Raw genomic sequence first — 16,176 nt, 5'->3', positions numbered from 1 at the left:
AAAGGGATAGTTTATTATATATGGTGGATATGTAAAGACACAAAATTTTGGATACAAATAAATATATTAATTCAGAAGATAAATATGAATTTATAATTGAAACCAGAAACTTATCTTTTGGGATTAATGGGCAAAGAAACAAGGGAAAAAGCCATAGAACTTCGTTTTTACATATGATTACTGCAGAGAAATTATATGTTCAAAAGTGGAAACATTCAGTGCTACCCACAACAGAGGAATGGTTGGTAAAGATGATGGAACTTGCAGAGATGATTGATTTCCTTCCTTGATTAGAGAAAAGGCAGTATCTAGATATGGCTGGCTGCAAAACCCTTATACCAGTATACTTTTTGCATGAAACAGAAAAGAAAATGCACTTAAGATTTGGGAACCTTTGATGATTAGGAAAAAAATAGATAATAGAAAAAAAGTGAGCTTTTTGTAATTACAGAGTAAACAATAATTTCGTAATCATTTATATTTACTGCAAAGGAAATTGGAAGCCTTTTTGCTTTTGTTTTCTTTATCCTGATGAGGTTTTTTTAGTTTTTAATGTTCCCCTTAAAACTTTTTGTAAAGTTTATTTTTAATAAAAGAATGTAAACAAAACTATAATAATGACTGTACCAGAAACTATTATTATCATTAATATAGAAATCTAAAGGAATAAGACAATGTTTATGTTTAGTGTTACAGAATGGTCTATATATATATATATATAAATATTGATGTAAACAAATATAACACATGAATTTAACAGCCTTGTGGAGTTCTAACTCATTGTTGGACTGTGAGTAGCATTTAAAATTAACTCTTCTTGATATTTGGTTTGTACCTTCACAGACTCTTTAAAAAAAACAATACTGGTTTAAGAAATACTAAGCTAAATAGCATTTTTTAAAAAAAAAACTTTATAGCATTGCAGTTGGAAGCTGTTCTTATAGTCTGTTTCAAATTTCAAATCTTGTTTCTGAATGTTCAATATCTTATTGAGCAATCGAACTCCACATATACTATGTAATATATTAGTTCTTAAGTATTTATATTTTATATGCTGTGGCACCTCAGTTCTCATTGTTAATTGGTTCCAGGTGGCATGATAAGTACCAAACAATTTTTCCCATAAGGAACAATAATAGTGAGTCACAAGGCACTGACATTGACAAGTTCTAGCTTGTACCAAACAAACGATGACTACTGGGACAGTTTTTCCCCTCAAAATGTGTTGCGTACAAAATTCAATGAGTTTCAAAGAGTTGAATACCAAGGTAACACTGTATAAAATACTCAATTCATATTTCTTGTTAGCTAGTTTCTAAATATTTTTGATAACTTGCGATATCCAATAGTAGATCTGTTTTAAAAGTAAACATGAAATAATTCAATTTTAAGAAATATTGAAAGAAAAAAACTTTCTTATATATCACAATCTCTGAAAATAAAGCAAAATAATGGCATTTTTTATTGTACCAAAAACATCACAATTTACTTTTCAATATTGTTTAATGTGATTAGATAAGCCATATGATACATATAATTCACTGTATTTCTACACTGTTCTAATCACGTGCAACAGAATTGGAATTTGGAAAAAAAAAGATACTGTAAGTTAATATCTAAAAACTTGGCTCTCAAATAGTTGTACTCTTGGATAAAAAATAGAGGCAGTTTTGAGGAAAAAACCTTGTGTATTTTAATTATGCTGCAATCTTAAATATTTGTGCTATATACATATATGTAAGTGTAATTGGAGGTGCAAAATGTATGCTGCACACTTATCCTATATGAATTGAATGGATGAATGAATGATCTAGTTCTATGATGGCAAACTTAGGGCACGTGTGCCAGAGGTGGCAGGGAGAGCCTTCTCTGCTGGCATGTGCGCCATCACCCCAGATAATATCTCCGTGGCATTTCTTTCATCAGCTTCTGTTTCCCTGTAAACAACAGAACAAGCTCACAGAAGAAAAATATCTCACCTTTTGCAGTGTTGCTGGAGTTGGGATGCCCCACCTCCCACCGGCCATCTGGTCTTCAGGTCTCTGCTGTGCATGCATGCTTGTGCACATTTGTGCACACACTTCTTTTAGTTTGGGCGTGCACAGTTTGGCCGCTCTGTCTAAAAGGTTCGCCATCACTGATCTAGTTTATAATGTTAAGCTCCCTAGGCGTTGTAAAATGTAACCTCCATTTATTGGCATTTAATGCAATAAGCTACCTAAAAAACACAGAGTTGAGTCCTTTTTATTCCTAACTGACTAGCATTCATTAACTGAATGTTTCACTCTTCTCCACAAATATGCTCTAAAAAGTTAAAACCTCCCGAAAACATGGGAATGCTGAGAAGCCGCCAAGCTTAGCCTCAAAGAGTTTAGTGTCTCACGGGGGCTGGGCTGGAATGACGAAAGAGACTAGAATATGGCAAGCTGTATTTCTGTACTGGTTGGAACTGACACGTTTTTCTATGGATTTAGTTTTACTGACATTAGAAGACATATCTCAAAGTGGGCGGAAGCAAGCAGTTTATAACACTTTATCTTAGGATTTCCCCTTACTATCTTTGGACTATGAGCAAGCAAGGGTCAAACTTAAATAACATCTGCTTAATATAGATTGTCAAAAGGAGGCTTGTAATATCACTCAGCTTCCTAAGAAAGCAGGAGATGAACTCTTGACACCAGCTTCTTAACACTGTGAGGGAAATCAGTTTTTAAATGAGTACAATTGTTTAATAGACAAGTTGAGACATCAGGCATGTGGCCTTGCAACTTAGTATATGCCAAGTTTTATCCGAACAGTCCAAAACAACCCCTGAATCTTAAGATGCAAATGTTTCTTCTAAGACCACTGTCCTCTGTAGATAACAAAAGAGTAGAAAGTAACCTGAGATGATCTAGGTACCGTATTTTTTGGGAGTATAAAACGCACATTTTCCCCCCCAAAAAGAGGGTGAAAATCTGAGTGCGTCTTATACACTGAATACAGCATTTTTGGCCTCCCGAAACCCTGCCGCCTTTGCAAAAATGGCTGTGCGTAGCCTTTAGGAGGCTTCCAGAGTACTCCTGGGGGCTGGGGAGGGCAAAAATGAGTGAAAGATAGACCGTTTTTTGCTCGTTTTTGCCCCCCACCCCCCGCCCTCAGGAGCACTCTACAAGCCTCCTAAAGGCTATGCATGCTCTTTTTTGACAAACAACAGGCCCATTTTCACGAAAAACCCCTCCCTCCCCCCCTGTTCAGATGGCTTAAAATTAATACTTTAATACAAGGACTTGTGGCTGCAGCAGTTCTGCTTTAAATAAAACCAAGGCATGGTTTTAACTACCTTTTGTTGAAATAACATTAAAGAATAAGGAGACTTCAAGAATGTAATGTTGCAGGGATTTCTTTTTTCATTGCATTACAGAACTGCCATATGTTTATTACCTAATCTAACACAGAACTACAATAGTGTCTGTGTTTTAATTAACATTAAGGCTTCAGATATTCTAGGATGATGGTTCCAAATTTGCCTTCTGATCAGGGCTCCAAAGCAGAGAACAAGTCAATAAGTACAGTGGTAGAGCTTGTTCCTTATTAAAAATGACAAAAATTTCAGGGTTATGAATATCATCAACCACACTATCGTAGAGTTTCATACTGCTTGCGTTAATTAATGGTGGAGCTACATAACTCCGATTGCCCCTTGTGTACGACCCTGTTACAACTTCTGCTTCAAACACACAGATCAAATGGTCCATTTCACATTTTTCTCTGGTATCTGCTATAAGTTTCCGGGGGTTCTTTTTAAAATATATGCCAGTTCCATATTTCTGATCTGAAAAACAATACAAAATGCAGGCTGTTTTACTATATTTTTTTATTATTCTAGCAATATAAACGAGTAGCTGACTGCAGTATCTTTCGTCTTTCAACCATATACTAGGTAGAATCATAACGACTAATTTGACTGCAGTAAACAACTTATGAACCATGCTGAAAATAACCACTAAAATAATCATACACAACAATTACAAATAGAGTAATTAAAGCTGCAAGGGGACGCAGTGGCTCAGTGGCTAAGGTGCTGAGCTTGTCAGTCAGAAAGGTCAGCAGTTCAGTGGTTCGAATCCCTAGTGCCGCGTAACGGAGTGAGCTCCCGTTACTTGTCCCAGCTTCTGCCAATCTAGCAGTTCGAAAGCATGTAAAAATACAAGTAGAAAAATAGGAACCACCTTTGGTAACAGAATTTTGTGCACCTTCGGCATTTAGTCATGCCGGCCACATGACCATGGAGCCTTCGGACAGCGCTGGCTCTTCGGCTTTGAAACGGAGATGAGCACCGTCCCCTAGAGTTGAGAGTGACTACCACATATGTTTGAGGGGAACCTTTACCTTTACCATAATTAAAGCTGAGGTTGGAGAGGTGGGCCCCATTAATTCTCAGGCTAGGAGGGGAGGTATTATGTAATTTTATTTTGGTTTACCACAGCCAACAAAGCTAATCTGTTAATTCAAATGGGCAAGAGGTAGAAGCCTAGAGTTTATATACTCTGGAAGATAGATATGGGGTCTGCAGTGGGGAATCAGCTACTATGTTTGAGGCTGATTTCTTGGTTCCCCTCTAGTTTCTAATCTTTCTGGGAACCTTCTACACTAGAATTCCTGAGAAGTGTATTAGTTTGGGTTCCTTACACTTAAGAATTAAAAACCCAGTCTTGTTTCCCACCAGTATAGAAATTAAAATTTAAATACCAGTTGTAAAATACTAACTTTTAAGACTTGTTGTTTCAAAGATATTCAATTTGTACATGAATAGGGCATTTAACATGTTGAAAAATATTCTAGGTTTCCTACAGCATTACTGTAACGTATGTGGTTTACCTTGTGATGAGGAGTAAGTTTTCTGAAATCCAGTTTTGCATACAAGGCTACAATACTGAGCTGGGACATGATGGTACAATCTATGACATACAGGCATTCCAGTATTTCTTCCTTCTATTTTCCTTTTTACCCTTTGGAAAGCAGATTCTAAAAGAGGGTTATGTATTTTCTCTATCTGTAATAAACAGTAAGGATGTGCCCTGTTTATTACCAGTAGCATAATTACTATGAGTGTAATTCACCTGCCAACCAGCAGAAACTGCCTATTCCAGCAAAACTTTCCTCCCACATACTGCCTGGTATGTGTCTCCAGGATTCTGGAGTAAATCCAGGTATTTGAATCAAAGAAACATCTCATTCTGTTTTCTGTACAAATGAATCAATGTTCAATCAACATTTTGTTCTAGAATATGGATTTGTTTTGTGTAAAATGTTAAGCCTATCTATTTTCCATTCACAATAGGAATTAGGTCATTGTTTGTTAGTTGTTATCCCTTTCCAGGTTTGTCATAACTATTAGGTTTATTTAGATGCATATTTTGGAATTCTGTAGCCTCTTCTGAAAACTAGCTTGAGCTCATAATTTATAGGAGATTGACATCATCTTATGATTTGCTCTGAGTGATACATTTTCTATTTCTCCCAAGACTGGTGTTTGATTAAACACAAACACACACACACTACAGTTGTATCAGGTTTACAATTAGTTTCCACGTTTCCATGAGCAGGGAATCCTCGGTTTATAGGATGCTCCTGATAATGAAAGGGGGGGGGGGGGAAAGCAAGTTATGCTAACTCCTACAGACCAATATGAGTCCATAAAAGCTCTGGGATCCCTCCAGAGCTGTATGGAAGATCAGGTTTGGAGCTGCAAGATGGGAAATCAATAAGCCAGATGAATTACATAACTTTAAATTCCTCGGATGGATTAAATAATCTTTTTTTTTTCCTTCGTGGAAGGCTAACCCGAGATCCAAAGCTGACATTGTTAGCATTGAACAGTCAGCTGCTTCAAAGAAAGGGAGAAGTGGCAACCAGTTGATGTCCAGTTTAACTTGCAGTTTGGGTTATCCAGAGAATTTGTATCTATGAAACCCTGTCAATCATTAGATTGATTTCAATCTTGTTTATGTTGGTTAATTTGATACATCTATAATGCAACACAATCTTCTCCTAGCATCAGAGGTGGTATTCAGCAGGTTCTGACCAGTTCTGGAGTATCAGTAGTGGAAATTTTGAGTAGTTCGGAGAACCGGTAAATACCACCTCTGACTAGACACCCCCCCCCCCCAATCTATTCTCTGCCTCCTGAGTCCCAGCTGATTGGGAGGAAATGGGGATTTTGCAGTAACCTTCCCCTGGAGTGGGGAGGGAATGGAGATTTTACAGTATCCTTCCCCTGCCATGCCCACCAAGCCACGCCACACCCACAAGCCACACCCACAGAACCGGTAGTAAAAAAAATTGAATCCCACCATTGCCTAGCATTATTTTGTCATTCACCTTTAGAACCTGGAGGCCGGCTTTTTCAAGCTGTTTTTCTTTGTCCTTAAATTCTTGAAGGTAAGACTCTATTGGAATGATTTGATATAAGCATCTGTTTGCCATCTCCAGATCTCCTTCCTGATGAAGATGGCTCTCCAAAGATCCTGAATGCAAATAATACACTGCTTAATAAAAATGTAACCAAGATTTAAACCAAAATAAAAATTTAACCGAGATTTAAACCAGACTGAAAATAAACTGAAAACTTAAAAGGAATGGGATGATTAATTCCATTTGTTCTATAAAAGGGGAAAAATTAGAATAATACTCTGCTATAATGTGCTCTAATTTTTTTGTGCTAACATAAAAAGATAATAAAAATACATTTTAAAAAAATAAATAAACCAAACCTAACACCAACAGCAACTGTAGGAATTAAGAAAATAAAAATTGAGAGTATATGTACATCCCCGACCCCATATGCACATTCAAACAAGAAAAACATTCTAAACACTTCTATTTGGCATTTCTGACTAGGGATATTTCTAAGATGAAATAAGGAAAAAACAGTTAATTTAGCCAACACATGACTAAAATATTTTTTTTTGTTTACTATATGTTGTTTCAAAGCTCCCCTGTGAATTCCAGTGATAGAATAGAAGATGTATCAATTTCATTAGAATTGCAATATGAAACCTGGTAGCTGACAACAAAGTTTAAATAATATTTTAACACTGCACTGGTTTATATGATTTAACAAAATAGGAACAGGAAGCCATCCTCTGGCTTTCTGAAAAAGATGGTTGGGTGATTTTCCCAGAGCAGAACATGTTCAGACTATCATTGTAGAATGCTGCTATTTTAATTTATCTGACATGGATTTCTATTACTTTCTACATTATAAGAATAAAGTCATGATATACATATTTAAAGCTGCAACTTATGTCTGCCAAATTTTGTCCACTGTTTGCTCTTTTTAGCAAGCATTAGGCAATTCAGAGTGAGATGCTAAAACAAAACTCCTTTTAAGTTCAATGAATAGTACATACATTTCTAAAACTGCTGTTTCTAAAGACTGGAAGCCTGCCTTTAAAAAGTTAATGAAACCAAGATTTTCAATGAATTATTCAATCAATTGTTAAAGGTTAGATTAATATTGGTTATCAATGGAGTATTCTTATACAACTCTACGTACCGTCCATCTTAAGAGGTTCTTGCTTGGCTGTAGACTGCAGCATGAATTCAATTGCAAAGACTGCATCAATCACAGCTCGGGGAGACCCTTCAATTTCTAAGGCTGTCCCTGCTCCACTTACACTCTCCAGGATGGTAATGCCAAAATGCTGCTGGAGATGAGACAGTTCAAGAGGCTGGACACTGCTCAGGTTTAAAATGTTATGGTTTCTTATAACAATCCGTCCAGTTTCCTCAACCAATATGATATCTCTGAGCCACTGTCCTGCTTTCTCCAAAATATCATGGCTGCGTCCTATCAGTTCCACAAAAGGCCCATTTCTTTCAAAACCTGAATTGGCTTGGACATCAGTTTGCAGCTCTGCTTAAAAGAAAGAAAGAAAGATTTGCACTGCTGAATGATTGTATCCAAATGGATGCAATCCAGGGGGGAAATTATGCTGGTAGGTGACATGAAAGGATGGTTAGGAATAAGACTAGAGTGTCCCAAAAAAGTGATGACCATTCTAGAGGATCAAAAAGGAATCAGAATGATCAGAACATTGAGATAATTTGGTCATAAAGAGAGAATGATTAAGGATCAGATGTAGGGAGGAAAAAAGAGGAAAATGAAACTTTAGAATAGATAAAATAGATGAAATTCTCAAAAACAAGTAAAAGGTTTAAAGAACAGGCAGTGTATGAAGTGGTGTGTCATTATAATTTTGAGATGTTTAATATGGTTCTGGAGAACTGGTAGCAGACATTTTGAGTAGTTCAGAAAACCGATAAATACCACCTCTGACTGGTCCCTATCTATTCTCTGCCTCCCAAGTCCCAGCTGATCAGGAGAGAAAAGAGATTTTACAGTATCCTTCCCATGCCATGCCCACCAAGCCACGCCCACAGAATCAGTAGTTAAAAAAAAAATTATCCCACCACTGGTTTATACAAATATTGTACAATTTCTGCAATTTTTAAAGACACAATTACCCAGGAGCTTTTTCTGAAAAAAAATCTTGCTTTTAGACAAGATTATGAAAGATTAAGAATTGAGAGTTTTTAAGGTTTTCCAGCTTTTAAAATCTAGAGGAAATCCCCCCTCTCTGAAATGCTTCCTCCACCTATCTTGACTAATTTCCCCTGGCCCTACTTTTATCTCACGCACCTTTCAGTTTATCCTTCTATTGCTGGGTTCTCACAGCACACCAATCCACAACTTAAAACCATATTAAACCAAAACCCAGTGTTTACAAATACAGGATCACCACCATAGTCCAAAACAATGACATTGATGATGAGTAAATGGGATATACTAAACCATGAATCACTGTCAATAAAATTGTTCAGTTCAAAGTTTTTGGGCTCCCCGCTTTTAATGTTTCAATCATTGGACAGGGTCTTGACAAAGAATCTATTTCAGGTCATTGAACTTAATTAAACCAAGAATTCCCATAAATTTTAAGCCTCCAATTTATTTTTACCCATTCTGTCAATATTGCTGCAATCCATCTTTTCTTCTAGTTTGTTCTTCACTGACATAAGCTTGGCACAGAAAGCCTTTAAAAAGGGGGAAATAATGATTAATAAGCATAATATGATTACTAGTTTGGATTTCTTTTTCTTTCTTTCTTTTTTGCTCATATAACATTATGGACATTACAGCAAATGGCAATTAGAATAATAATCAGTTTAAGTAGGATGTTTCTCCCCAATATCGAATGCTTGGAATAGATTGGAAATTCAGTTGCTGAAGTCATCTTTACGGACATAAACATAAAGAATAAGAAGATACAACAGATGTTAACTGTTTAGCTGATATTTAGAATAGAAGACTGATTTAAGGTCCCAGAAGGTATGTGATATGTCATTCATACTAACTAGTAAATGAAATAGTTATTCCCAGCAGACTTTTACCACTGTTTCCTTGTCTGAGATTTTTGGATAACCCAACAATTCAACTAGTAGGGAAAGGTCTAGAACTCATGACAAATTCAAAGGATTATGGCAGACTGTGTGGTCCCAACAAGATATATTGCAAGATGATTCTCAGACGATTGTGGATTCTGTTAAAGTGTTAAGGAAATATGGAAACAGTATAAAGAATAAAATAAATTTTGATATAGAACTTCTCAAAAAGTCTATACTTTTTAGTGCTTTCTTCATATTTGAGCTACAAATTTATGACCTTTGAAGAGAAAGAAAACAAAGATCCTCCATTCAAAATCAGAAAATAGTTATTACACCATAACCTAATTATCTTTTCTTTAAGCTTCAAGGTTTCCTCATAGATTTGACCTCTGAAACATTAATCTTCTTTATTAACCTACCTTAATATAGTTAATCTTTTCCTAATCTGTCTGAAAATGGTGCATATGGCTAAAGAGTAGAGACAGGATAATCAGTTGGGTTGCTAGACAAGCATAAATTTCAAGGCTTCCAGACAAACATTGGGCTGCCCTTTGTCTGGGATTATATGAGGATTCCTATCCTGACTAGGGAGCTGGACATCCAAGGTATTTTCCAAGCTTCTATGATATTCATAGGATTTAAGTGTCTTTTAAAAAATTCCTACAAAGGACAAGATATTAGCAGATATCAATATTTGCACCACCTCAGCTCTTTGATATATATCAAAGAACCAAGGTGGCAAAGTGTTTAGAGTGCAGTGCTGCAGGCTACTTCAGCTGATTGCTAGCTGCAGTTCGGCAGTTCAAATCTCACCAGCTCAAGGTTGACTCAGCCTGCCTTCTTCTGAGATGGGTAAAAAGAGGACCCAGATTGTTGGGGGCAATATGCTGACTCTGTACCACTTAGAGAGGGCTGTAAAAGCACTATGAAGCGGTATATAAGTCTAAGTGCTATTGCTATTGCTATTTTCAAAGGCTATGCAAATAGCAGTAGCGCTTAGACATATATTCAGAGTGCTTTACAGACTCTCTAAGCAATTTACAGAGTCAGCCTATTGGCGCCAACAATCTGGGTCCTCAATTTACCAACCCAAGAAGGATGGAAGGCTGAGTCAAACTGACGGTGTGAATCGAACTGCCAGCAGCCGGCAGTCAGTAGAAGTAGTCTGCAGTACTGCATTCTAACCACTACGCCACCATGACTCATTAAATAATCATCAAATAATGCCAATAACTACATTTTCTAGAGCATTGAAAAGCAACTCTCCATCTCATAATAGTTTCACTCATAATAGTGCAAGGAGAGTAACTTGAGTCTCACGGGTAATACTGACTGCATAATACCATATGCTTTCCTTAGGCCCCTGTAATCTACTTGCAAGGAATATTCAATAGCTTACTTCATAAACATCACTGTTGTCCAATGATATCACAATGTAGACATCCAGCTTCTTCCCAGTTTGTTCCACTGCAAAGTGCATGATTTCTTCCACCATAATTTTGGCCACCTCATTACTTGGTAAATGTAAATCTTTAATTCCAAGAGGAGGAAAAGCAATGGATGACAACTGCTGTTCCTCAGTCTTGGAAAGCCCTTTAGAAATGGCTGTTTTTAATACCTGCCAGGAAGAAATTCAATTATATATAAGCTGATTTTCTCCAAAATTCATACGAACGAAACACTGTAAAGCGAATAGGAAATAACATCACCTCTTGCCTGCTGCCTTCAATGCAAGATGGCCAGACCACATGGAGCACATGTTCACAATCGAGATTGAATCCTTTCGTGTATATGAAATTGGGTCCCTCCGATGGAAGTTTCTGTAACTCAGAGAGAAATTGTTCCTGCATAGCTGGACCTGCCTTTTCCAAAATTGCACTTGAAACCAGTCCTTGAAAAAGACCATCTTGCACAGTCACAGAATTAATAATTATAGCAGCCTGGAAGAGAGCAATGTAAAATGTGAAACTTTTCATATCATGTTTATGCAGACAAGAAATTCTATACCAGCGATGGCGAACCTTTTTTGGCTCGCGTACCATAAATGGGGGGAGCACAGGGGGGTCATGTGCGGGCGTGCCACACCCATAATGCAATGCGTGACCCCCAGTGCACATGCGTGCACTACAGGCGCTTCCCCCATTTTTACATCCTTTTTTCGCGCTCCCCAGGCTCCAGAGATTTTATAGGAGCCTGGGGGTGTGGTGTGTGAAAACAGCCTCCCCCGCCCTCCCGGATGCCCTCCGGAGGCATCAGGGAAGCCTCCGGACAGTCCCTGAAGCCTTCGGAGTGCTTAAAATGACCCTCCAAGTCACTTCTGGTTTGCTCGGAGGGTCGTTTTAAGCGTTCTGAAGGCTTCAGGGAAGCCTCCGGACGGTCCCTGAAGCCTTTGGAGCACTCAAAACGACCCTCCGAGCACTTCCGGTTTACTTGGAGGGTCGTTTTGAGCGCTCCGAAGGCTTCAGGGACTGTCCGGAGGCTTCCCTGATGCTTCCGGAGGGCATCCGGGGGGGCAGGGGAGGCTGTTTCGCCCTCCCCAGGCTCCTATAAAGCCTCTGGAGCCTGGGGAGAGCGAAAAATGGCTTTTAAAAAGGGTGAACTCAGCTGGCCAGCGTGCCTCGCGTGCCCTGACAAATGGCTCCACGTGCCACAGGTTCGCCATCACTGTTCTATACTATTCCATTAGCGGCAAGGAATCTTAATAATCTCCCTGTTTTCATAAGGACAGGACGTATATGTACAAGAAAGGTTCTGAAAGGTTCAGGGACATCTAGCAATAATTTGAGGCATGCACAGAGGGAATCTCAGGATATATTTGTTAGGGATGTAACCCTAGGCTTGGTTTGGCAATGTATATAAGCTATGATTACTTTACTGTTACTTTAAATGCTTATGAGATGTAATTGGTTTGTTACCTCAAGCAGCCATAAGAGGGAGCCAGAATGACTGTTAGCTCTCTATTTGTTAGACGCTGGTCAGTGTATTGTGAGGTACTGTGGTTTGTTACTGTTAGCTATATTTTGTGTGCTAGACTGACTATTTTGATAACTGAATTACTGAACCGTGTATGACTTGGACTGTTAACTGGACTCTGAATACTTCTATATTTCTACATAGTAAACTACTATATTTTTATACTATTCAGTGTCTCTGTATGCTGGTTTGTGCATGTTATTCCATATCACTCTCATTACGCTTCTCTGCATACTCGCTCTCCTAACGGGGAGTTTAATTACTTAACAATATTCAAACAGAATATGCTGTTGAATAAATAGCAACAAATTTAACATTGGATGTGGCCCACGTATCTTCCACGTCATATAATTTTCATAGAGTTACAACATATCAAGTAGTTTTCTGCATTGGAATTAAAAAAAGATTCTTGGCATCCTAGTACATCTACTAGAAACATTATAATGCACAATATTTACTTGCTGTGCTTCTATATCCCCTTTTTTGATCTGCAGGCAGAGTTCATTGACTGTGATAGAATTGGTAATATTCGACTGAGGCACAATATCATTAATCCCGATCAGATCTTCGCAAGCCTTTTTCATGACATCAGCTGTGGTCTCATCAATGTTTACAAGGTGGATTTCTTGCAAGTAGCCAAATAATGGAGCAAGTTGAACAAAGTTCCTGATTGTCTGTACGATCACTTGAGCGCACCAATCCTGAGGAAAATTGAAGATCCCTGAACTCAGGGCAGGAATGGCCACAGACTTGATATTGTTTTCTGGAGCATTCACATATTTCAGGACATTTATTATGGCAGCTTCTAACTTAAGGCAACATTCCTCCTTCTGATCTTCTGACCACCTTGGACCCACCGCATGGATAACCTGCTTACAGGGCAGTCTTCCTCCGCTGGTGACCACAATCTGGCCAGCGCTGAGTGGACCATTCTTTTCAATAAAAAGTTTGCACTGCTCTTCAATTTCTGGCCCACCGGCTTTCAGGAGAGCAAATGCCAGACCTCCAAAATGGTGCAGGTATTCATTGGCTGCATTCACCAAAGCATCGGCCTCGTGTCTGGTGAGATCATCTACCCAAACGGAAACCTCCACTCCTTCCTTCAGGCTTTTCCTATATACTTCCATGGGATTCCTTATGCTCTTAAGGACACAGATACAGCCAAACTTCTTCTGAAGCAGGCTGCACAAGTAATTTTCCCTCCTCTTGAGAACTGCATAAATGCTGTTGCTGATGGGAATCGATATCATTTCCTCATCCATCGGGATCCTAATTTCTAGGGAGATAAATGGAAATTAAGCTTTGGCGGGTTGTGCAAATATGTACATAAGATTCCCACTGTTCATTTTTGAAGAGTTTCCTCCCTTCTGGGCCCAGGAAAGAAAACTACTTGCCAGTATATCATTTCTGCAGAATGCAATCTTTCCCTAACATAAATTACGTAATGATCTTGTGACATTAAGCATTCCCATTTGTTTACTATTGATACAAAGGAAGTCAGCTGAATGCCAGCAATGGAATTCGCACCTAGAATGAGAAGGGATGTTTGCAATGCCAAAAGCAGATGGATACTCTGTTCATATCTCATAAAGAGGGGGCTGCTTATCCCTCAAGTCAATAGAGAGTCAAAAAGAGGATCAAAAATATCAAGGAGAATCAACTTTAATGTACTTGCCGATAAAATGGGGAGCCAGGTACAGATATTTTGGATTGCAAATATTCTATAACCTATTCCCTTTTTCCTCACAACACTATTGTTGTGCCTATTGACATTTTCTGACATCCTAGCTTTCTTGATTACAGAGATTGAGACACCCTAACAAAATGGTACAAAACTGCTTAACAGCTATATTAGCCTTACATCACATGTAAATTAGAAATCTAGAAGAAAAGCAATTATGGATACATTTGGGGCTCTGCTTATATTTGGCAGTACATGCATGATGTTGTACATACAACTTGATGATGCAGGACGGACATTTTTAGTATGAGAATCTTTAGTACATAAACCCTGAGAGAAATGATAGGGAACCTGAGTGGAAATTTATGACTAAAGGAAACAAAGACTACTATGTTTACCTGCATTGGCTTTTTTAGTAGTCTCAGAACTGGAAGTCTGTGAAAATAATAGCAGAGCAATCAGAATAGACTTTCCTAATGTCTAAACTACAGCCATTGACATTAATGTTTATGAATGTGATCCTTATTTGCAAATCCTCAGTTTAATAATTTCTGTTCTGAAACAATACACTAAAAGGAGACAAAGATTTTAATCCATTATGCTGTACAAACCATAAGCTACATTAACATATTTATTTATAAGTAACCCTGACTGAAATTAATGATTTATTTTCTTAATGTACACAGGGTGATTATCTCTCTCTCTCTTCTTTCTTCTTTCTTTCTTTCTTTCTCTCTTTCTTTTTCTTTCTTTCTTTCCCACCTAGGGTTACTTTGTTGAGATGGATGACCACATAAGCTTGATAAAGTAAGTTAACAATGTATTTTATATCTATCTATCTATCATCTTCATTTCTATCATATACCAGTATAAAATACAATCAGAAAAAAATTACACTCATTTCAATAAGGTGGGAGAGAGGGAGAGAGAGACAGAGAATGAGAATATCTTTTGAAAGAGGATTACATGTTTCTTTAAGCAATTTGTCAACACTGTGAAAAGCATCCTCCATCTTTGCTCCCAGTGGCTATAGTCCTGAAGAGGTAATTGAGCCTGAAGAGGTTATTACAACTCAGTCATGGAGAAGCAATACGAAGAAGAAAATTCTTCAAATTGCTTCTCTATGACTGAGTTTTCATAACCTCTTCAGGACTTAGAAACTCCTCCATCCATCCACATGTATCAGCTTATAGTTTTACCACCAGATCTTTCAGAGATAACACTAATATTTATGCTAGTTACTATAGGTAGCTGGATATGCCAGTGATCACAAATGCCAATAAACCTCCATTTTTCTGGTTGGCTATTTAATTCTAATGTGAATGTATAATTGGGCCTTCTTAGTGGGGAAAAATTATTTTGCAACACCTTAACACGGTTTGGTCCTTTCACACCAATTTTGCTTAAGCTTCCCCTGCCTTTTCCCAAGTCTACTGTATGTCCACTGGCTCTTCTTCCATCATGGGCTGGGAAAGCTCTGTTCTTTCTATTCACTTACTAGTAATTTCATCATGTTCCCCATTTTGATCCTGTTCTTCCTGGTGGCCTCTTAGTTGTCCTTATTTTCTTCTTCCATTTCCCCAAGTTGAGAGCTAGGAACTGCCTTCAACTCACCAGCCACCTCCCTTAGAATCTTTCGGCCCAGTTACCATGGAGATCCCTGCCGGAAACTCCATGCCATTGTCAAGTTGCTTCTTAGCACTAATTCAGGGGTGAAGAAATGCTGGGCCAGTGTCCACCAGGTCATTGGTCAAAGATAAGAGAGATTGCAATCCAACAAATTCTGGACAATTGAAGATCTCCAATCTGGCAGAAAAAATATTAGGAATATTAGTCTGTCAGTTCTCTTAATCTCTATATACAGGCAGTCCTTAACTTACAAGAGTTCATTTAGTGACCGTTCGGAGTTACAATGACACGGAAAATAACGACATGACCATTTTTCACACTTATGACCGTTGCAGCATCCCCATGTTTATGTGATTTGAATTCAGATGCTTCGCAACTGGTTCACAGTTATGAAAGTTGCAGTGTCCCCGGGTTATGTGATCAAATTTTGCCATCTTCTGACAAGCAAGGTCAATGGGGAAGTC

The 16,176-nt window shown here is 38.1% G+C and overlaps 1 protein-coding gene across 1 annotated transcript; it reads right to left on the bottom strand.

The window, feature by feature from the left end:
* Positions 1–3,485: 3,485 nt before the first annotated feature.
* On the bottom strand, positions 3,486–15,605 carry PARP9 (poly(ADP-ribose) polymerase family member 9; the record flags this gene model as incomplete). The annotated part of the gene is made up of 10 exons (XM_081954845.1): positions 3,486–3,814; positions 4,861–5,035; positions 6,364–6,509; positions 7,541–7,900; positions 9,003–9,078; positions 10,829–11,047; positions 11,139–11,369; positions 12,861–13,678; positions 14,482–14,518; positions 15,582–15,605. 10 exons carry the CDS (start codon positions 15,603–15,605, stop codon positions 3,486–3,488), a joined length of 2,415 nt encoding a protein of 804 aa, XP_081810971.1.
* Between the last annotated feature and the right edge of the window lie 571 nt (positions 15,606–16,176).

Source organism: Natrix helvetica (genome assembly GCF_964273705.1).
Source record: "Natrix helvetica genome assembly, chromosome: 1".
Lineage (NCBI taxonomy): Eukaryota > Metazoa > Chordata > Lepidosauria > Squamata > Natricidae > Natrix > Natrix helvetica.
This window is presented reverse-complemented; position numbering and strand designations above follow the sequence as displayed.